The sequence below is a fragment of the Oryzias latipes genome, chromosome 22, assembly GCF_002234675.1.
Source record: "Oryzias latipes chromosome 22, ASM223467v1".
In the NCBI taxonomy this organism is placed as follows: Eukaryota; Metazoa; Chordata; class Actinopteri; order Beloniformes; family Adrianichthyidae; genus Oryzias; species Oryzias latipes.
Window position 1 is genome coordinate 20,906,033 of NC_019880.2, and position 22,970 is coordinate 20,929,002.

Genomic DNA, 22,970 nt, shown 5'->3' on the forward strand with positions numbered 1-22,970 from the left:
GTCTGCTTTGGCCTCCCTCTCACCACATTTTATCCAGCTGCTGGTTCAACTCCCGTCATTGACATCAATGCCAAATAGAACTGCAGCAAATGAGCGGCTTCCAGACAACAGGATGGACATGAAAGCTCGAGTTTCAAATGAATGAATGAAGGAAAGAACTCAGAGTTCCTGATGGCCCCTTTAGCGGCGTGACAGACGGGCTTTTGGGAGGAAGCTAGTTATTCTATGTTAAGTCAAAAAGCGGGTCCAGAGCTCATTGTTAACAGCAGCTGCTTCCTGCCTGCAGGTCATTATTTCCAACAGGGCCCATAACAAGGCGTTCACGTGGCGAGCTCTGAAGACGACTAACGGAGTTTTCTTTGGTGCCGTTTCTATTTCCGCAGCCGACTGCACAAAGAGGCAGTTTGACGCCAACGCGCGTCGTGTTCATGTCAATGGATTTGTCCAATTTGGACGTGGAGGGTTGCTGGCTGATGAGGTCGTTCAGCGGGGAAGGTTGACCTCTGTGAGAGAACACAGAGATGCTGTCAAAGCACATCCAGCATCTGTTTACTATGTAGAGCGTAGTCTGTCGCTGTGCTGGTTCCCCCGATGAAAAGCTTTTTCACGCGGCCGTTCTGGGTTTTTAAAGTGAACAGACGTCTCGGCTTTTCCGTCAGATCAATCCGATCCTTGACCCCTGAAGACCTGAGCTCTCATTGGACCATTTTCATTTCTCTGACATGGCTCCAGTTAAGCAGAATTACACCATAGTCTGGCTGAATACTCGATTCTCATTGGATGCTGCGTGTGCATTGAAAAGTGATAACCGCACGTCTAAAAAAGAAGTTCCGGTCACATAGCGTAAATGTTTTGTATCACTGCTTTGGCTACTTTACCCGTTACTTAACCTCTGTGGTAATTTAATTGTGACGTCCACGTCACCTGGACGCCAGGTCTGAAGGGGTTCATTTTCTACATTTACCCTTTGAAAAAGAGACATTCATTACAAATAACATGAAAAATAAAGTGATCAGATGTGCAATAGGAATCAGGTTACAGGACAGAAATGAAGCATGAAAATCTTTTTAGTTACATGTGTTCAGATAAATGAGCTGCTGTTTTTCCAGCTTCTTCCCTCTTTGCTCGAGATGAAACAGCTCTGCTCCAATGAAGTTCTCTCTTATTTTACTCTATGTTGAACCAGCATGTGCACACATCCTCACACAGCCTTGTGTTGACATTCAGTAATAAGATGCATTTTTTGTCCTGCAGGAGCACCAGATTTAGAAACGGGACACTAATAAGCTCCTTAACTTTCCCACAGTACTCGTCGCCTCAGAAGCTGAAATGACTGATCTTGGGAAGCAGGTGTGCGTTTGTGAGTGGGCGTGGCTGACGGGGGTTTACGCTTCTGTCCAGGGTGTACTGGTATAAAAGACAGGACACTGGTCGTGCTTGACCACCTTCCACTTCCACGTTGCTGGAAAAGATCCAGAGGAATTCATGATAAATCCTAAAAGCCATACAAGAATTTCCATAAATAGACGTTTGTCTTTGCTGCTTTTTGGCTGCAGTTCGTCTCCGTCAGTGTTTCAGCTGAAGCTCCATCCATCAGACCCTCAAAGGTAAGAATCCCTCTAAATCCTACAAGCATGGATCAAAAGTTACTTCACAAACCTGACATTTGTTATGTAAGAAGAGAACAAAAAATGTGCCTATTTTGCAATAGTGAAAAGCAAATCCCAGACTTTCTGGGATACTCTCTGTTGATATATGTATGTATCTTTAAATACTTGAAAAAAGTAAAGAGCGCACATCAAGCTTTATTTATAATTTCTACTTGTGCTTCTGTGTCTTTGCATGTCTTGACGTCCTGCACACTTTTCTTCTCTCACTGGGTCAAAACTTCATCAAAAATGACCCCAAATCCAAACGTATGACTATATATAGTGTGTCGTCTGGCATGTAGATGAAATCCTTTCTGTCTACATGTATTCTACAGAAATGAGGGGTTGGAAAGCTTGTTTTTTTTAGTGTGCTTTAGGAGGAACAACCACTACTTCAGAAATGAAAGTCGTTCATTTAACGTGTATTTGTTCTGTCTTTTTAGTATGTCTAGGATTCCTGTGTTTCCTCGCATGTCCTTCCTGTTGCTTTGCATTATGGGTATGATCTCCATGGTGTCTGGCTTTCCTCAGACTCGTCTCCCTCTCAGGTGTTTATGAAATCACGTCTTTACATTCACATTCTGAACCTGTAAGGCGAGAGACGTTTACATTGTAGTGAGGTTTTGCACATTAGCATAGACTTGCGTGTATTCTAAACCAAAAACATGACACATTTAACGTTATTCTCTCCTCCTGACTCTAGAAGCTCTGAGGATCCAGAGAATCCAAAGCAGGATGAATGGGACGTGGTCTTCCCTTCCATTTCCCTCCACGACTGGAATATTCAAATGCTGTCACCGCCGAGCGTCCGAGCGGCGGCCAGTAAGACGGGCCTTTTGAGGGAGGCGTGGCTTTTCACCCCAGAGAGGACGGACTCCAGGTGGCTGTGAGCTTTGCTGTGTCCTCAGGGATTCAGAGGTCGTAGTTGGAACTGCTCGGAGAAGAGAAATCCCACACTAGCATCAGGGGCGACAGTGGCCTAGGTGGTTGAGCGGGTCGTCCAATGATCGAAGGGTTGGCGGTTCGATTCCCCGCTCCCACCAGCCAAAAATGTCGTTTGTCCCTGGGCAAGACACTTCACCCTCCTTGCCTCCAGTGTGGCTCCACTGGTGTGTGAATGTGCATGGATGATCCCGGTGATGGTCAGAGGAGCCGTAGGCGCAAAATGGCAGCCACACCTCTGTCAGTCTGCCCCAGGGCAGCTGTGGCTACAACTGTAGTTTACCATCACCAAGTATGAATGAGGAGTGAATGAATAATGGCCGCAATGTAAGCGCTTTGGGTGTCTGGAAAAGCGCAGATAAATCTAATCCATTATTATTATCGTCCAAATACACCTTCAGTGGATAAATGCACAGCCGTCTTTATCCGTTTAACTTTCTGTTCCTTTTGTCTTTAAATTTCGGACGTCCAACTCTGGTAAATAAAGTGGCAGTTTGGTTGTTATTGTATAAAACTACAAGAACAGGAGGCAGATGTGTTCCCTGTAGAGTTTAGCTCCTGCTGGTCTGCTCTCACCTGTCAGGTGACGCGACGAGCCATTTTTGTGTCTACAATGGATTCAAAATATGAGAATTCAATGGAGATTTTGTTTCACGAATGGAAAGTTTGATTTTTCAAATATCAGATGACCCCCCCCCCCACACACACACAATGCAAATTCCTTTCTGATATACTTTGAATTTTATCAAAATAATAGGAATTGTTGTAAACAGATTATCTCAAAAGAACATTTGGGTCAGCGTCTGCTGTCCGTTTGTCCGTTTCCACAGCTTTCCAGATACATTGAAACGATTCTCACTTAATGTTGATCAGAAATATATCATATATTCATAGATTCAGACAAAGTTCTCTGAGGCAGACGGGACGCGGGGCTTTCTCCATCAGAAAGGAGCTAAAAAATGAGATTCTAAGAAATGTAAGGTTAGGAGGAAGTGAGGGACTGTGATTTCCTTCAGGCTGCTCCGTTTCCTCAGAAACGTGTCAGCGAGTCTCTGTTTTCTGCGTGCAGCATGGACGGGATGTGGCCGCCCGAGTGGACATCTGACGGCGCCCGGCTGCTTAAGAGGAACATGGTGGTGGCCGACGACGCCGCCTTCAGAGAGAAGAATAAACTCCTGACGGCCATGGAGAGGCAGAAGTGGCTCAACTCCTACATGCAGAAGCTTTTGGTGGTTAATTCTTAAAGAGCTCCTTCTGAAACTAGTTGCTGAAGATTTCAGTGGTTAACGCCTTTAAAGGACAGTTCAGATGCGGTTCGGAGTCCCAAGCGTTTGGAGCCAACGCCGCCTCTCGTTCTCCTGAGAGGCTGTTTGCATGAGCAGACGTGCTGACTGCACACGGCACAGGAGCTCCTCGTCTCTAATAAAAACTATGTTTGCTATTCCTGTTAATAAATTCTTGTGTGCAATAATGAGGTTTGTGTTTGACTTGGAACAGAATCATATTTAAATAAAGTGAAACCTTTTGATCCTTCTGTTACTTTTTGTGTAAAAAAAAAAAAAAAGAGCCGGGTCTGTGGACCGATGAGGACGAGAGTCCAGAGCAGCGTTTACCTGCAGAAACACGAGGAGCCTCAGAAATACACCAACTGCCGCCAAAACAGAGAGGTACACGGATGTGACGGACGCCATGGGACACAGTTTCTGTCAAGTATCAGAGGTCTACGTCTAATGTTCTGTGGAAGTCGAGTTTCACAGAAATATTGAGGATATCGAGGCGAGTTCTGAGCGTCACAAAGGCTCAGAGTGGTATCATGAGCAGCTCTTCCAGCCTCGCAGTCACGTCCTGCAGCTGCATCCTGTTGGCCAGCCTTCGCCTGTGCCGCCTCTGCAGCAGCTGCTCCTCGGTGCTCCGCAGCAGCTCTGCAGCTCGGCATGCTGGGAGCTCGTGCCGGTCCTCTGCCGTGCGGCCGCTGCGCCCCGCTTGGCGTTCAGTCTGCAGCTTGACCAAACACACGGCAGTGATGGGAGGCGAGGAGAGGAAGCCCCAAGAGGAAGACGAGGAGGCTCCCCGTCCACCGTCTCCACGTTTCCGCTCCGCACGACTGTTCTGTGAATACGCGAAGAGAAAAATCGCTTTAAAATGCAGCAGACCTAGTCTGCCCCCCTCAGCAGAAAAGGCCCCCCCTCAGTCCACAGCATTGGCTGAAATAAAATCACATTTCTGTCAGAGAATAAACCCTGTTTGGTGTCAAACGCAGAACAGAGTTGAGATGGGATCTATGGCTCTTTGGAGGGAGCTGAATCTTTTCAGAGAGTCATTCAAATGACTGGCTCTTTGGCTCATTTCATATTTAGTCACTTTTAAGAAGCCAGTCTGGACTTTATTCCTTTTGTCCTGGAAATAATCACAGGGAGGATTGATGGGCTGAGATCTGGATCAGAATAATTCAAACTCAGATTTCCTACCTGTAATTCAGTTAGCTTTATTTATTTGTGTGGACAAGATGTTAAAGTCATGGTAAATATTCCACTTCCATATCCTCTGAGTTGACAGCAAGATCACTATGTAGCCTTTGTAAAAAGAGTGCGTTTGTGTACTTTGAGTTGTGTCACTACTGCAACAGCTAAACCGGGTCTGCAACCTAACGCTAAAACAACCATTCGGTCCAGTTTCTCACTAACTTACTTTTTTGTTTGCTTATTTAGTTATTCAAACTTGCATAGTCAATATTGTCATGGGTCATATGTTTTAATGGAGGGCAGTGGGAAGGGGGAAGGGTGGGTTGGGTTTTTACTGTAATGTGTGTTTTCTGTTTTTAATGTTAAAGCGCTTCGAGCTGCGCAACATGCATGAGAAGCGCTATTTTATAAATAAAGTGGGATCTGATTTGATTTGATACCCCTGAATGCACCACACTGTTTATAAAAATGCACTTTATTTGTGTTTTAGTGCTTATTACACCTTTTATTTGTAACACGTAGCTTTGAAATATTGACAATAATGAAATTCCATTATTTTATAAGGCCGTGTAACAATGTTGATTTCTTTTACTCTGACAGAAGCAAACACAAGTTCCTTTCCAGAATCAAAGTCTGATGCAGCAGATGTTCTTGCAGTTCCCTTTATAGCACGATTCTGTCCTTGAAGAACTTCTGAACACATGAAGATAAGGACATGTGCTGGAAACTTATTGTAATCAACAGTTCTTACAATAGATGGAATCTATAGAAACCTACCATTGATACAAAACACAAATCAGGCTACTTTAAAGCTCCACGCCAAAGCTTCTGGTGAAGATTTTTAACTAAACAGCAAAACTCAAAAACTCCTGACTTCAAGTCCAGAAAGACGACTGGGCTGACTGGTTCCCAGTCCGTCCCGGCTCGATAAGGAGCTGTTTAAGAGATTTGGTTCATTTGCAAACGTCACATCTCCATAAAAGCTTCATGGTTTTTAACTCCAAAACCTGAACCACTTTTAGAAAATATTGGAGTTTGTGACGTAATTTACTGCTTAACTTTTTACTTTAACATAAGATGAACCAAATGACGAAGCGATTGCTGTCCTAACAGAACCACGTCAACAGCCTTCAGTTAAAGCCTGCAGTTTATTTTCACTCAAACGTCTGCAAGAACGCCACATAAATGCCACACACCTGTTCAACGCTCAAAAGCAAACCCTCCAGTTTCTCCCAGGCCTGGTTTCCATGGCAACAAGCCGTCGTGCTCCTACTGGGGGTTTGTGAAGACGGCTCGCCATGAGACTCTTTCAGATGACACTGCACCACACTGTCCTAAAGGAGGGAAATCAGGGAAGATCCAAAAGGAGTTTTAGCTACACAACATAACACACTACAATTTGTTTAAACACTTAAAAATTAACCCACTACGCAACACAATAACTCACAACACCACAGAATAACTCAACAACACAATAACTCACAATACTTAAACTCAAAACAGAAGTATATATACAATGGAAGTGCTTTTATTCGGAAATTTCCTCTGGTCTAAAACATCAGTAATCACGTCTCCAATAGGGTTCATGAGATCGTCCAGACATTCTCCTGCAGCTTCTCTCCCACACGGCTCACAGAGAGAGCAGAAGGTTCTATCTGGTTCCAGAGAAAAAACTTCCAACTGGTTCCAGAAAACGTTCAAACTGGTTCCAGAAAACATTCGAACTGGTACCAGAAAATCTTTATAACTGGATCCAGAAAACGTTCTACCTGGATCCAGAAAACGTTCTAACTGGATCCAGAAAACGTTCTAACTGGATCCAGAAAACGTTCTAACTGGTTCCAAAAAACATTCAAACTGGTTCCAGAAAACATTCAAACTGGTTCCAGAGAATCTTGTAACTGGTTCCAAAAAAAGGTTCTACCTGGATCCAGAAAAGGTTCAAACTGGTTCCAGAAAACATTCGAACTGGTTCCAGAAAATCTTTATAACTGGATCCAGAAAACGTTATACCTGGATCCAGAAAAGGTTCTAACTGGTTCCAAAAAACGTTTAAACTGGATCCAGAAAACGTACAAACTGGTTCCGGAAAACGTTTTATTTGGGTCCAGAAAACATTCAAACTGGTTCCAAAAAACATTCAAACTGGTTCCAGAAAATCTAACTGGATCCAGAAAACCTAACTGGATCCAGAAAACCTACTAACTGGTTCCAGAAAACCTTCTCACTGGTTCCAGAAAACGTTCAAACTGGTTCCAGAAAACATTGAAATTGGTTCCAGAAAATCTAACTGGTTCCAGAAAACGTTCAAACTGGTTCCAGAAAACGTTCAAACTGGATCCAGAAAACGTTCTAACTGGTTCCAGAAAACGTTCAAACTGGATCCAGAAAATTTTTATAACTGGATCCAGAAAACGTTCAAACTGGTTCCAGAAAACATTCAAACTGGTTCCAGAAAACATTCAAACTGGTTCCAGAAAACATTCAAACTGGTTCCAGAAAATCTTCTAACTGGTTCCAGAAATCGTTCCAACTGGTTCCAGAAAACATTCAAACTGGATCCAGAAAATCTTTATAACTGGATCCAGAAAACGTTCTAACTGGTTCCAAAAAACGTTCAAACTGGACCCAGAAAATGTTCTAACTGGATCCAGAAAACGTTCTAACTGGACCCAGAAAACGTTCAAACTGGAACCAGAAAATCTTTATAACTGGATCCAGAAAACGTTCTAACTGGTTCCAAAAAACGTTCAAACTGGTTCCAGAAAATCTTCTAACTGGTTCCAGAAATCGTTCCAACTGGTTCCAGAAAACATTCTGAGCTTTCAGGAGCTCCCCAGATACAGGATCTTGCTCCTCCATTCGCCCTTGGTGTTGCTGCTTCTCATTGGATTGGGTGATCAGCAGTGGGAGGGGTTCTGAAAACTGGTCCAGTCTAGAGGAACAGGACTGGACCCCTCTGGTCTAGAATCTCTCCCCTCACTTGTTTGGCCGTGGGGGAGGGTTTAGAGCCATTAATTCATTCAGGGCCTCAAAGCAGCCAGCTGATATTCCAAATATTGCTTCACCCGAGTGTAAAATGTGTTTTGTGTTTCAGAGAGTAACTGTTCCATACCATCCAAGTCCAGAAGACTTTCTCTTCCTCTTTCCACCTCACATATAATTCTAGAAGACCACAGAGTTTCTGCAAACCAGCCAAGTCCTACAGCAGAGAACAGCACAAGAATGCAACTGTCACTGATGGAAAATGAATGTCAGGAAGTGATCAAGCACAAAATACTGCTCCTGCACAGGACACACCAGGGAAAACCAGAAGCTCAGACTGTACATTTTCTTTTCTGGTCCAATTAGGCCAGACTCCTCCAAACAAATAAAAAAGTAGCAACGTAAGTATTTTAGGAAATGATTTCCATCAATTAGCGGAACAGACAAACAGCAGCAAAGGCTTCATTTTGGGACTGTGGTCAAATGAAGCCTCTGCATTCTGAAAAAATACAACATATCCATGAAATAAAAAGGAAAAGTTTAGCCAAGAATTTACATCAAGTCTAAAAATCCTTCAGGCTGGATTTCATCCGTGTGACATTCCTGTTCTTCATGGTTCTCTTGATCTGGATCAGATTTACTGTGACATCAAAACATGGAGAACTGCTGCCGACAGACAGACTTCCGCATTGAAGCATCGTTTTAAACTTCATTCTTTAATAATTGGATCAAGTCATTGAAGCAAATCTACTCTTTCTGCTTCGAATCCTTTAATGTGATCTCGAGGACTTTAGAAATGCATGTATTTAGAAACATGTATTTTATGAAGTACATTTGATCTTTTGTCAGAAATATTGCCGAATTGTTGCACAGAGTCATTTTTAGATCAGATCCCATGCTTACCTTCTGCAGCGCTTCAGAACTTTGGCCACTAGAGTCACATGACCAAACACTCGCAGAAAGAACCTGGAAAAAAAAGATAACTATAGAAGACAAGGCTCCAATTGTTTACTTGTACAGGGGTCGACCTCTGATCAGAGGCTTGTAGGACCAATTTCCGTCTTGCCCCCCCCCCATGTGTCAAAGTGTCCTCAAGCAAGACACTGAACCCCACCTTGCCTCTGGTGGAAGGTTAGCGCCAGTGTTCAGCAGATGAGCCGCCACCAGTGTGTGAATGGGAGGATGGTCTGTGACTGTAAAGCGCTTTATAAGTAAACGCCATTGACCACTGACCACTTACCAAAGTGTCCTTGGGCAAAACACGGAAACCCACGTTGCTCCTGACTGTTACAGGTTGGTGCCAGTGGAGCAGCCATCAGTGTGTGGGTGGGGGATGGGCTGAGATGATGGAGTCGGGACTGAGATGATGGACTCGGCACTGAGGCCATGGACTCGAGACAGAGGCCATGGACTCGAGACAGAGGCCATGGACTCGAGACTGAGATGATGGACTCGAGACTGAGATGATGGACTCGGGACTGAGATGATTGGCTAAGGACTGAAGCGATGAACTCGGGACTGAAGCGATGAACTCGGCACTGAGGCCATGGACTCGGCACTGAGGCCATGGACTCGGCACTGAGGCCATGGACTCGGCACTGAGGCCATGGACTCGAGACAGAGGCCATGGACTCGAGACAGAGGCCATGGACTCGGGACTGAGATGATGGACTCGAGACTGAGATGATGGACTCGGGACTGAGATGATTGGCTAAGGACTGAAGCGATGAACTCGGGACTGAAGAGATGAACTCGGGACTGAAGAGATGAACTCGGGACTGAGGCCATGGACTCGGCACTGAGGCCATGGACTCGGCACTGAGGCCACGGACTCGGCACTGAGGCCACGGACTCGGCACTGAGGCCACGGACTCGAGACAGAGGCCACGGACCCGAAACAGAGGCCACGGACCCGAAACAGAGGCCACGGACCCGAAACAGAGGCCACGGACCCGAAACAGAGGCCACGGACCCGAAACAGAGGCCACGGACTCGGGACTGAGGCCACGGACTCGGGACTGAGGCCACGGACTCGGGACTGAGGCCACGGACTCGGGACTGAGGCCACGGACTCGGGACTGAGGCCCCGGACTCGGGACTGAGGCCCCGGACTCGGGACTGAGGCCACGGACTCGGGACTGAGGCCACGGACTCGGGACTGAGGCGTTGGACTCTGGACTGAGGCCATGGACTCGGGACTGAGGCCATGGACTCGGGACTGAGGCCATGGACTCGGGACTGAGGCCATGGACTCGGGACTGAGGCCATGGACTCGGGACTGAGGCGATGGACTCGGGACTGAGGCGATGGACTCGGGACTGAGGCGATGGACTCGGGACTGAGGCCATGGACTCGGGACTGAGGCCATGGACTCGGGACTGAGGCCATGGACTCGGGACTGAGGCCATGGACTCGGGACTGAGGCCATGGACTCGGGACTGAGGCCATGGACTCGGGACTGAGGCGATGGACTATGGACTGAGGCGATGGACTCGGGACTGAGATGATGGACTCGGGACTGAGGCGATGGACTCGGGACTGAGGCGATGGACTCTGGACTGAGGCGATGGACTCGGGACTGAGGCGATGGACTCTGGACTGAGGCGATGGACTTAGGACAGGGATCCTCAGCTTCCTCCTCTGAGGAAGTCCTGTTTTGTTCACACCACAAAGCTGACCCACCAGGTCGTCCATGAAGTCTGTGCACAGAAAGTCTCGTCTATCTGCTCGTAAAACTGTTCACCGCCGCCTCTCCCACCCCGCTTTTTATGAGTGAATTTTGGACGATGACTTTTTTACTCCATACGCTAGCAAGAGCTGTCGGTATTCAGTGACTTCATGAAACAAAGGTGCATCCGTTGTTGTACACAGCACAGTGTCTTTGTAATACAGTGACGGGCCGCTCACATGAAGCAGATGTGGTCACCATGAAAACAGGGTGCTGTGGGTCCAAACAGTTGATTTTCTCTGCATCACTTCCAGCAGAGCTGCCCGCTCCCAGAGATGGAAGAGGCCTCACCTTGTAAAGGGCTCCAGTTCGCACACGGAGCAAGGAAAGCAGGCTTCGTCGTTGGTGTCTTAAACTCCCAAAGAGCCAATGAAGTCTTCTCAGGGACGCAGCATCAAACTGGAGCTCAGGGCAAAGCTTGGACTTCACCTAAAACACAAAAGGTGTAAAAAATATTACTGAGCGGAGACTTTATCAAACCAGAAAGGTGTAATGCATAGACCGGGGTCGGCAACCTGCGGCTCTCTGTGGTTTTATAAAATAACTGTTATGTTCTTACATCGTTGTGACGCCTTTAACAGTGTTGGGACGTGCCAGCAGGCAGGAGGAAGAGAGCAGCGTGAACGTGTGGAGGGGGTGTGTCTACAGCTGTGAACGCCAGAGTTTTTTTTTTATGGGATGGAAAGTTCTTCTAAAAAGACACAGGGAATTAAAGCCTCATCATGCAGAATATCTTCGGCTCGTCTGTCCACCAGCTGTTGTATTTTTGTGAGCAGATCTGAACCAGAAGCGGGTCGGAACCAGGCGAGCTGCTCGTCCCTGGAACGGCTCCCCTGAGCTGACGACTACGGTCGGCAAGCAGGAAACAGGAAAGGTTCATAAAAATCATTTAAAAAATAAAACAATAAATAAAATAAAACAAAAAACTGACCGGCTGTTTATTAGGTTTAAAAAAATAAAATCTGAATGTAGACATTTTCTGAGTAAAGTTCTATGTGACTCCCGGTGTCCCAACAATGTCATCCAAATGGCTCTTTGAGTGGTAAAGGTTGCCGACCCCTGCCATACACAGTGATGCATTCTTACCAAAACGGGCGTCAGTAGCATCTTGTCTAGCTGTTGAACTTGATGGACTAACAGTTTCTCAAGACTTCCTGTAGCGAGGAGCCAGCCCGATGCCAGAAGAAGGTCTCTGCAGGAGAAACTTCCTCCATCGGCCTCATCCTGAAGCATCCAGGGAGCGTGGTATCCAGTCTGCCACAGACCGGCAGCGACCAGCTTCCTGCGATCTGAATCACACCAAGAAAACTTCTACTGATGCACAAAAACCGTGTCTGAATATGCAAAGCAGGACAAAGGATTTCATGATGAAAAAGACAGTGTTCCTAAAAAATGACAAGACAATTAGTTAGAACTGAAAGATTGAAGCATTTTAAAATGATTAAAGGGTCTGGAGGTGTGTGTGTGGCTGAAATGACGCTGATGAAACTGAGTGGAGGATAAGAAATGACAAGAGATGAAATAATAAATAAGAAGCTGTTCAGAGAAACTGAATGTGTGGAAAAGAGGCAAAAAGGGAGTGAAGATGGATAAAGACGTGTGGAAACAGGGAAAATAGACAGGAAAGAAAGCTGTAGGGCTGATGAGGGAGGCAGGAGGAAGAGCAGAAGATGAGGAGGATGAGGCAGGAGGAAGAGCAGAGGAAGATGATGAGGCAGGAGGAAGAGCCGAGGAAGATGATGAAGGGCAGGAGGAAGAGCAGAGGAAGATGATGAGGCAGGAGGAAGAGCAGAGGAAGATGATGAGGCAGGAGGAAGAGCAGAGGAAGATGATGAAGGGCAGGAGGAAGAGCAGAGGAAGATGATGAAGGGCAGGAGGAAGAGCAGAGGAAGATGATGAGGCAGGAGGAAGAGCAGAGGAAGATGATGAGGCAGGAGGAAGAGCAGAGGAAGATGATGAGGAGGCAGGAGGAAGAGCAGAGGAAGATGAGGAGGAGGCAGGAGGAAGAGCAGAGGAAGATGAGGAGGAGGCAGGAGGAAGAGCAGAGGAAGATGATGAGGCAGGAGGAAGAGCAGAGGAAGATGATGAGGAGGCAGGAGGAAGAGCAGAGGAAGATGATGAAGGGCAGGAGGAAGAGCAGAGGAAGATGATGAGGAGGCAGGAGGAAGAGCAGAGGAAGATGATGAAGGGCAGGAGGAAGAGCAGAGGAAGATGATGAGGCAGGAGGAAGAGCAGAGGAAGATGATGAAGGGCAGGAGGAAGAGCAGAGGAAGATGGTGAGGCAGGAGGAAGAGCAGAGGAAGATGATGAGGCAGGAGGAAGAGCAGAGGAAGATGATGAAGGGCAGGAGGAAGAGCAGAGGAAGATGATGAGGAGGCAGGAGGAAGAGCAGATGAAGATGATGAGGAGGCAGGAGGAAGAGCAGATGAAGATGATGAAGAGGCAGGAGGAAGAGCAGAAGAGGATGAGGAGGCAGGAGGAAGAGCAGAGGAAGATGATGAGGCAGGAGGAAGAGCAGAGGAAGATGATGAAGGGCAGGAGGAAGAGCAGAGGAAGATGATGAGGCAGGAGGAAGAGCATAGGAAGATGATGAAGGGCAGGAGGAAGAGCATAGGAAGATGATGAAGGGCAGGAGGAAGAGCAGAGGAAGATGATGAGGCAGGAGGAAGAGCAGAGGAAGATGATGAAGGGCAGGAGGAAGAGCAGAGGAAGATGATGAGGCAGGAGGAAGAGCAGAGGAAGATGATGAGGAGGCAGGAGGAAGAGCAGAGGAAGATGAGGAGGAGGCAGGAGGAAGAGCAGAGGAAGATGATGAGGCAGGAGGAAGAGCAGAGGAAGATGATGAGGAGGCAGGAGGAAGAGCAGAGGAAGATGATGAAGGGCAGGAGGAAGAGCAGAGGAAGATGATGAGGAGGCAGGAGGAATAGCAGATGAAGATGATGAAGAGGCAGGAGGAAGAGCAGAGGAAGATGATGATGAGGCAGGAGGAAGAGCCGAGGAAGATGATGAAGGGCAGGAGGAAGAGCAGAGGAAGATGATGAGGCAGGAGGAAGAGCAGAGGAAGATGATGATGAGGCAGGAGGAAGAGCCGAGGAAGATGATGAAGGGCAGGAGGAAGAGCAGAGGAAGATGATGAGGCAGGAGGAAGAGCAGAGGAAGATGATGAAGGGCAGGAGGAAGAGCAGAGGAAGATGATGAGGCAGGAGGAAGAGCAGAGGAAGATGATGAAGGGCAGGAGGAAGAGCAGAGGAAGATGATGAGGCAGGAGGAAGAGCAGAGGAAGATGATGAAGGGCAGGAGGAAGAGCAGAGGAAGATGATGAGGCAGGAGGAAGAGCAGAGGAAGATGAGGAGGAGGCAGGAGGAAGAGCAGAGGAAGATGAGGAGGAGGCAGGAGGAAGAGCAGAGGAAGATGATGAGGAGGCAGGAGGAAGAGCAGATGAAGATGATGAGGAGGCAGGAGGAAGAGCAGATGAAGATGATGAAGAGGCAGGAGGAAGAGCAGAAGAGGATGAGGAGGCAGGAGGAAGAGCAGAGGAAGATGATGAGGCAGGAGGAAGAGCAGAGGAAGATGATGAAGGGCAGGAGGAAGAGCAGAGGAAGATGATGAGGAGGCAGGAGGAAGAGCAGAGGAAGATGATGAGGCAGGAGGAAGAGCAGAGGAAGATGATGAAGGGCAGGAGGAAGAGCAGAGGAAGATGATGAGGCAGGAGGAAGAGCAGAGGAAGATGATGAGGAGGCAGGAGGAAGAGCAGATGAAGATGATGAGGCAGGAGGAAGAGCAGAGGAAGATGATGAGGAGGCAGGAGGAAGAGCAGATGAAGATGATGAGGAGGCAGGAGGAAGAGCAGATGAAGATGATGAGGAGGCAGGAGGAAGATAGGAGAAGCCGAAAGTGAAAGACTGAGGACTGTAGGCGTTCAGCCTCCTCGGGGGGGGGTTACGTGGAAACAAACATCTGCACTAAAGTCAGATTTCTCAGTCCGGCCTTCTGCCAGCAGTAACTGCAGCTGAAAATGAGGTCAACCTCACTGACCCGCCTTCAGATGTTCCTGACCCGTGGAGGAAACGGTTCCTGTGGCTAGGATCAGGTTTTCCACGAGCTTCCAGAACTGATCCTCCTGGAAACACAAGCAGAGGCTGATTTAGTCAGTTCTGTTGATGAACGTCCAGTAACAGCAGCCTTCCGCCTGCAAACTTCAGAGAAACTCTTCAGCCTGCAGGAGGTGAGGACTGCTCTCACTTACGCTGAAATGCAGCCTTTAAAAAGCTCATAGCTGTAAACTAAACAGAGCAGAACAAATATGCCGACATACGTCCAGCCGTCCACCAAACTTGGCCTGTCTAAACGCCTCCGGAGTGGGAACGTCGCTCAGACCGGAAGTCAGCAAAAGTCTGCAGAGGGTCTGGATCTGCTGCTTCACTTCCACAGCGACACCCCGCTGCATCACGGTACCGATTCAGAACCGGCACAGTACGCGCACAGGCTGGACGACTTCACACATTTTACACCCCAAATCCAAAAGCCGTGAGGGACTGTTTTCCTGCTGTCTCTCTTCCTCTTTTCCCTCCTCTCCTACTTTAAATTCTTGAGGTATGTCGACGGTGGCAACCGGTGCTACCAGCGCCCCCTGCTGTTCCGGAGGGGAACCGCCACATGTTTTTAATAATAATAATAATAATAATAATAATAATAATAATAATAATAATAATAATAATATACAAACCAAGTTAGGGCTAGCAAACATTTAAAATGTGCATACAAAAAATAAAATTAAATATAACAAAATAAAAATAGGTAAGGACAAGGCAAGAAGGCCAGGCAACAATTTAAAACAACAATAGTTTTGATATATTTTGACATATTACTGTTGTTTTTATCTAAAAATTAAAAATAAAAACACTGACATTTTACAACACTATACAAAAAAGAATGTGAGCAAACTGATTTCAAATTTCATAAAATTCCCAACCAGTCCAAAATCTGAAGAAGTAAATTTTAAATCATAATGTATATCCTGTAAAGAACTTTTAAAATTAAGACTAAGATTTGGATTTTGGGAAAATAGTTGCATTTCTGTGTTGAAAACACTGAAAATATTGACCTTTTTTTTAATCAATTTATATTCTATGTTTTTGGGGTGATTTTCATTGTGGGAGGTCTTCGAAATGTCCTGTTTTAGTAATGAAAAAACATTTTCTGGTGTAATTTCACACAACATCCTGTTTGATTTAGTTTATAATGTTTTAATAATATTGGGCAAGTTTTGTGTTCATACAAGTACATTTTCAGAACTTAAACCCTTTTTAAATATTTTTCCATACGGAGATTTATTTATATTTTCATTTATTGATATTCATGAAAACTTAAAAAGCAGAAAAATTTGCCACAGTTCAAAGAACAAAAAATCATATGAAAACCCTTAGAATCAGCATATATGTTTGTATATGTCTTTGTTTTGCCATCTTCTTTTGTTCAATTACTCCAACTGTTTTATAATTATGCTGATATGTTTTATGATTTTTTAATAACAATAAACAAATAAAAATAGAAGGAAATTAAACAGCATCAAAATGATTTCGGATCAAATCCATGTTAAAGTTAATCCTCAGGTGTTTCCATTAGGTTCATCTTTTCAACCATTTAAAATTATTTCACAGCTTTTTACATCTCATACACATTACAACAGAAAAAATGCCTATGAAAGAAAATCAAAGTTTACACTTTAAAAATCTCTTTGTGGACAACACATTTTCCTAGAAGCATCATTCAGTTGATAAGCCTGTCATATGGAACATTTGATCTATTTCTTTGGGCTTTTTTAAAGGTGATACCTGGAACTGCCATATATTTGGAAGTGTGTACAACAGACTGCTGACCTCTTCAGCGTGTCCTCCCTTTCCCAACAGTAGCTGGATTGGTGTCTGTGACCCTGAGAGGAAATCAGCATGTCATGTGTGTGCGCTGCAGAAATATGTGCAAATATGTCTATTTACGATTAACCCTTGTGCTATCCTAGGCACTTTACCATTGGGAGTTGGGTCATCTAGACCCACTAGACAGTGCGCTGAACCTTTTTTCTTCAATGATCTGTGATCTTCACTGGTGTCCATGGATTACATGAAATCCTCTCCACCTTTATCCACCTTTGTCATGGTAGGGAGAACACGTCTATGTAAGGGTGGGGTCATCAAAGATAGCACAACGGTTAAGAGTAATTATGATGTCATCATACACATTGCTTGAAATAAATCAAAAACCGATCTATTGTATTCACCTCCAAGAATATTTTCAGAATAAGATATCAAGCAGAAATTTTCTTCCATTCATTCCATAATTCTGTAACTGGGCTTTTGTTTTGGGCCACGTCATGACAGCCAGAAAGGGTTTCCAAATAGTATTCAATGTTCACCTTTCTGCGTATCCCTTCAGGTGTTACCACAGCCAATCAGCTTTCACTGATCCACACAGGTGGTTTGGCAGAGAGGTTTTACACCAGATTCCATTCCTGACACAACCCCATTTTATATCTGGGCTGGGGACCGGCACAGGGAGACCCAGACTTGGGGCCCCCCTTTGTGGCTTTAGTTGGTTGGGATGTAACCTGACCTAAACGTCTACATTTAGTGGCACATATTTCCAAGTTGTGAAGAAGAATGGCGACCATGGCTAAAATAGTTATCTCCAACCTCATTTGACCAGTATTTTAAGTCAGTATAGTTGCTGTGTTTTGTATTGAACAGAATAACAGTCTGCTTTTTTTAAAAGTAAAAATCTATCTAAGAAATAAAAATAGACAGGATGGAATAAACATAGGAAAAAATAGTGGAGAGGGTTAACAAAAGTTATGATGTACTGAGTAAAAAATGATGGTAAAGATTTTGATTATTTTAATTCAATTCATTTCACATAAAATATGCACTATGAAAATGAACATGACATTCTCTTTTTTTAACCCTATTTTCAATTAAAATAAATGCATCAGCTACTGAAAGACCAAATAAACCTTAAAACTAATCATATGAAGGCCAGTGCAGCTCAATTATCTGGAATAGCTGCGTACTTTAAAACTGAACATCAAGAAACATTGAAGAGATCACTACTTTACTTATTTCCCAAAAATGTAGCAGATTTTCCAGTTTGATTGTTTGGTCAATCAATTCAATTCAATTCAATTTTGTTTGTATAGCCCAAATTCACAACAACAGTCGTCTCAATGGGCTTTTGTATAGGTAGGTGTCTAAAGAGACCCTATTCCCATTTATTCTCACCAGCCACTTCATTAGGTCCACCTTTTAGTCAGAACTGCCTTAATCCTTGGTGCATAGATTCAACAAAGTCCTGGAAACATTCCCCAGAGACTTTGGTCCACATTGATATGATATAATCACACAGTTGCTGCAGATTTATCATCTGAACATCCATGATGCCGATCTCCCGTTCCACCGCATCCCAAAGGTTCTCTATTGGGTTCTGGTGACAGTGGAGGCCGTTTAAGTCCAGGGAACTCATCGTCATGTTCTAGAAACCGGTCTGAGATGATTCCAGCTTTATGACACGGAGCCTTATCCTGCTGGAAGTAGCATCAGAAGATGGAACAATGTGGTCAGAAAGGGATGGACATGGTCAGCAACAATGCTCAGGTAGGCTGTGGAGTTGGAACCATGCTCAACTGGTACTAAGGGGACCAAAGTGTGCCAAGAAAATATCCCCTTACACCATGACACCATGTCAGCCTGAAGCATTGATACAAGGCAGGATGGATCCATGCTTTCATGTTGTTGAGGCCAAATTCTGACCCTACCATCTGAATGTGGCAGCAGAAATGGAGACTCATCAGACCAGACAATGTTTTTCATCTTCTTTGGTCCAGTTTTGGTGAGTCTGTGGGAATAGTAGCCTCAGTTTCCTGTTCTTAGTTGACAGCAGCAGTACCCGCTGTGGTCTTCTGCTGCTGTAGTCCATCTGCCTCCAGGTTGGACGTGTTGTGCATTCAGAGATGCTCTTCTGCAGACCTCGGTTGGAACCAGTGCTTCTTTGAGTTCCTGTTGTCTTTCTATCAGCTGGAACCAGTCTGGTCGTTCTCCTCTGACCTCTGGGATCAACAAGACATTTCCATCCACAGAACTGCAGCTCACTGGATGTTTCCACTTTTCCGGACCATTCTCTGTAAACCCTAGAGATGTTTGTGGGTGAAAATCCCAGTTGATCAGCAGCTTCTGAAATCCTCAGACCAGCCCGTCTGACACCAAACCATGTTTAAAGTCACTTCAATCACCTTTTTTCCTCGTTCTGATGCTGGTTTGAGCTGCAGCAGATTGTTTGGACCATGTCTACATGACTAAATGCATTGAGTTGCTGCCATCTGATTGGCTGATTTTTTAAATTTGTGTTAATGAGCAGTTGGACAGGTAGGCCTGATAAAGTGGCCAGTGAGTGATTGTAAGAGTGAAACGGATTATTTTAACAAAATTTGATACAACACAATTTGTGATTACTAATACAATTAATGATGGATATTAAATCATGGTGAACGACCCGATTCTCTGACCTAAAATGGATCCAGATAATCTTTATCTCTCAAACTTCCAGCAGTGAGACTCAGACAGAAATTCCTGCTACTGAACAGTGAAGTTTTCCAGATTCTTGGATTTCTTCCAGATCATCAAGTTTAAATGAAATATGTGTCCAAACAAACAGGTCAACTAGACAACTAACATTCACATATTAGTTTCCTAAAGTTCACCACTGTTGTTTTTCCACATCCAAAGAATCCAAAGGGAACATTCTTAGAACATTCTAGACACTGGATGGTCACATGACTTTATTCATAGTCTGTCCACACATTGGACTGGAATGATGGACTGATTCGTGTTAATGAGATCCCAAATACCTCACAGCAAATGGCTTTATCACTTGATGGGTTCTCCTTCTTCACGCTGAGCCCACTGTGGTGCGACGTTAGACAGGATGCTGAGGACCTCTTCACAGGTGTTTTGGTTGCTCTTTACTTTCATGCCCTGGATTTTGAAGTTCCAGAGGGTCTCATTTCTGTCTCTAGTTCAGTAATCTGTACTTTAAGATCATCATTTTCCTTGACAGCCTGAAAGACTTCTGTCTTTAATCTAATTTTTGCATTCATGTCACCACAGTTTATCTCAGCAGGTTTGGGTGTGAAGGTGAGGTACATTCTGGTCAGTTTGCCTGTCTGTTGCAGGGCCACACAAAGGCAAACAGCCACACACATTCACACCCAACAGATAATCGACCCATGAAGCATATTTTTGGTCCGGGGCGGAAAGCTATAGTGCCTGGAGAAAACAAAACATGCGTGCTTGAAGAGAACATGCAAACTCCACACTTAAGGATTTGAACCAGGGACTTCTCACTGTGAGGGGGCTAGCCAGTACTCCACCATGTAACCCCACTGTAATACAATCATATCAAAATGATGAGAGAGAGATATGTAAAACACACAATATCTATACTTTTCTTCACGTATTGTTTGTAGTGGTGGGAGGATTTAGCAGGGTCGACTGCTGTGTGGGCTAGCTGTTCACTGGAAGAGGTTGGGTTGGGAAGTCGGAAAAGTCCTAATGATAGACTGGTGGTGAGACGAGACACAGAGCCAGAACCATTAATCAAAGGGTAATTAATGACAGGGTTCCCATGGCTTGGGCCTGTTTGATGGTAAAACAAAAGCTACTACAGACCTTGCAAGTAATAATTACAGAAGCATTAAGCAGATTAAGATCAGGGGAGACGGGTAAGTAGGTGGGTCAGGTGACACGAGGTCAAAGCAAGATGCTTGTGTGTATTTGCGTAACATGAAGAAAGCAGTAATGTGACTGGGAGGAGGAGGGGAGCAGAGACTGTACTGCAGCTAATGAAGGACTGCAGCAACAGCTGGCTGCTTGGCTTCAGAGCGAGGAGGAGGGCTAGAGTGCCTGCTTATGATAAGCTCACCTGTTGCAACTACCATAGGTCACAGAGAGAGGCAACAAAGCAATGCAACCCGAGGGATGAGTTCAATGTGAAACAGTTAATCATTTTCTGGCTTCTTTCATAAAGAGAGAGACTTTTTTTTAACTCCTTTTTATGCATTTATTTTAATTGAAAATAGGGTCTATGTATTTAATTGCTGCAGTTGTTGTGGATGTCATTGTCTAGTCTATTGTGTAAGACTGATCATGCTTTTGTTTTAATCACATTTGAAACAAAACTGAAGATGAATGAATGAATACCTCAAGGAGGTATTCAGTAAAACCTGAGCCACTTCATGACCCCTATAGACCATTTGATCAGCATTAAGCTGTTGCCTGATAACCCCCCCCCCCTCACCTCCCCCCGCAGTCAGCTGTGTCCCGATTGATTCGTCCTTCTGCAGTACCCATTGCTAATAATATCAATGGCTGCTGGGCTCCTTCAGGGAACCATCGTCTTCTCCACCTTAGATCTTCGTAATGCTTTTCATTTAGTATGTACCAGACAGGGTGACGAATGGAAGACTGCATTCAATACACCCATAGGCCACTAGGAGTTCATGCCTATGCCTTTTGGGTGGACTGAAGGACCATCCACCGCTTTCAGGAAGGTTAGGGGGGGATCCAGTACCTTTGTATTGTGAGAGATCATCAGTGAGTTCCCCAAATTCTCTGCACAAGGACATTCCTTATCCAGTTCCACTGGGTTGATCAGCCTTCTCGTCTGTCTGGGACCCAGACTTATGAGAACTTTTGTGTTGTTTTGTTGTGTTTGCTTTGTGCAGGCTGACTTTGAGCACTCAGTGTTGGAGTCCTTTGGATCTGTGAATTAGTTCATTCCAGTTATAAACACCACACTATTGCTAATTTAGTGTCTGCACTCTAGTTCTAGTTGGTTTGTTTAAGCATTTTTTCTATTTCCAATGAGGATTTTATCATTCATCAGTTTTGGGCTGTCAGGGCACACCGTCGGTTGGTTTGCAAACTACCTGTCTGACATGACAGTGTGTAAAGGTTCAGAACCAAAAATCAAATGTTTTAAAAGTATCCTCAGGGGTTCCACAAGGCTTGATTCTTGGGCCGCTTCTTTTTACCATCTATATAAACGACCTTGATAATAGTACCATCAATAACTTGCACCTGTATGCTGATGATACCGTCTTGTACACCTCAGCATTTTCAATTGAGATTGCTATATCAAAAATCCAATCAGCTTTTAATCAACTGCAGAACACCTTTAATAATTTAAAACTGGTTTTAAACTCTACCAAGACTAAATATGTGCTGTTCTCTAAAAGCAGAACCAAACTCCAAAACCTGCACCCGATTACTACAAAAGAAGGACATTTAATCGAACTAGTAACCAAATAAAAATACTTTGGTATGTTAATTGCTCCCCCGTGAACCGCCACCTTAACGTGGTGGGGGAGTTTGAGAGCTAAACTGTCAGGGGCTTAAGCCCCTGGTAGGGTCTCCCATGGCAGACAGTTCCTGGGTGACGAGTCAGACAAAGAGCGATTCAGAAGCCTCTGATAAAGAATAAAACCCAGGACTCAATTACGTTCCCCGGATTGGCATCACTGGGGCCCTACTCTAGAGCCAGGCCAGGGGTTGGAGCTCGCAGTCGAGCGCCTGGTGCCCTTCCCACGGTCCCTGGTCGGACTCGAACTCGAAGCCCGAAGGAGTGACGTGGGACCACCCTCCCATGGGCCCACAACCCGTAGGAGACCTCAAAAGGGGCTGGTGCAATGTAATTTGGGTGGCAGTCGAAGGCGGGTGCCTCGGCGACCCTAACCCCAGTCAAGGAACTTGGCTTACGGGACATGGAATGTCACCTCTCTGGGAGGGAAGGAGCCTGAGCTTGTGCCAGAGGTTGAAAGATACCGTCTAGATATAGTTGGGGTGACCTCCACACATAGCCTGGGCTCTGAAACTCAGTCCTTAAAGAGGGCTGGACTCTCTACCACTCTGGAGTTGCTCATGGTGAGAGGCGGCAGGCTGGTGTGGGCTTACTCGTGAGCCCCCATCTCAGTCGCCAAGTGTTGGAGTTCACCCCGGCGGATGAGAGGGTCATGTCCCTCCGCCTTCGGGTGGGGGACAGGTCTCTGACTGTGGTTTCGGCTATGTCCCAGTGGCCCTCCTTGTCACAGCACAGATTAAAACGTTGGTACCTTTTAATTTACTAATGTATTCTTGGGTTGGTACTGCTTTAACTCCAGCA

The 22,970-nt window shown here is 45.3% G+C and overlaps 2 protein-coding genes across 4 annotated transcripts; one reads left to right on the forward strand and one right to left on the reverse strand.

The window, feature by feature from the left end:
• Positions 1-114: 114 nt before the first annotated feature.
• Positions 115-4,062, forward strand: pth2 (parathyroid hormone 2). 2 transcript variants are annotated; one of them, XM_011490661.2, is made up of 4 exons: positions 115-1,607; positions 2,093-2,197; positions 2,356-2,529; positions 3,661-4,062. In XM_011490661.2, exons 1-4 carry the CDS (start codon positions 1,486-1,488, stop codon positions 3,833-3,835), a joined length of 576 nt encoding a protein of 191 aa, XP_011488963.1. In that variant the 5' UTR covers positions 115-1,485; the 3' UTR covers positions 3,836-4,062. The 2 variants fall into 2 exon arrangements, with proteins under 2 accessions (XP_011488963.1, XP_011488962.1); XM_011490660.3 differs by having other exon boundaries at positions 2,353-2,529; positions 3,661-4,032.
• A 78-nt stretch (positions 4,063-4,140) lies between these two features.
• Positions 4,141-15,355, reverse strand: tedc1 (tubulin epsilon and delta complex 1). Of its 2 annotated transcripts, none has more exons than XM_023951394.1 (8): positions 15,082-15,355; positions 14,802-14,886; positions 11,853-12,055; positions 11,058-11,195; positions 8,942-9,004; positions 8,169-8,255; positions 6,250-6,387; positions 4,141-4,700 (listed from the first exon to the last, which is right to left on the reverse strand). In XM_023951394.1, exons 1-8 carry the CDS (start codon positions 15,211-15,213, stop codon positions 4,392-4,394), a joined length of 1,155 nt encoding a protein of 384 aa, XP_023807162.1. In that variant the 5' UTR covers positions 15,214-15,355; the 3' UTR covers positions 4,141-4,391. The 2 variants fall into 2 exon arrangements, with proteins under 2 accessions (XP_023807162.1, XP_023807163.1); XM_023951395.1 differs by lacking the exon at positions 4,141-4,700 and adding an exon at positions 5,513-5,746.
• Positions 15,356-22,970: the final 7,615 nt, after the last annotated feature.

What these genes read in the sequence shown, in the direction of transcription:
- pth2 (XM_011490660.3), top strand. Translation starts at nt 1,486, where the DNA reads ATGATAAATCCTAAAAGCCATACAAGAATTTCCATAAATAGACGTTTG. An exon ending in CATCCATCAGACCCTCAAAG is followed by an intron (nt 1,608 to 2,092) that starts GTAAGAATCCCT and finishes CTGTCTTTTTAG; the next exon opens with TATGTCTAGGATTCCTGTGT. An exon ending in CAGACTCGTCTCCCTCTCAG is followed by an intron (nt 2,198 to 2,352) that starts GTGTTTATGAAA and finishes TCCTGACTCTAG; the next exon opens with AAGCTCTGAGGATCCAGAGA.
- tedc1 (XM_023951394.1), bottom strand. Translation starts at nt 15,213, where the DNA reads ATGCAGCGGGGTGTCGCTGTGGAAGTGAAGCAGCAGATCCAGACCCTC. An exon ending in AGTTTGGTGGACGGCTGGAC is followed by an intron (nt 14,887 to 15,081) that starts GTATGTCGGCAT and finishes TTGTGTTTCCAG; the next exon opens with GAGGATCAGTTCTGGAAGCT. An exon ending in TGCTTTTGAGCGTTGAACAG is followed by an intron (nt 4,701 to 6,249) that starts GTGTGTGGCATT and finishes GCGTATTCACAG; the next exon opens with AACAGTCGTGCGGAGCGGAA.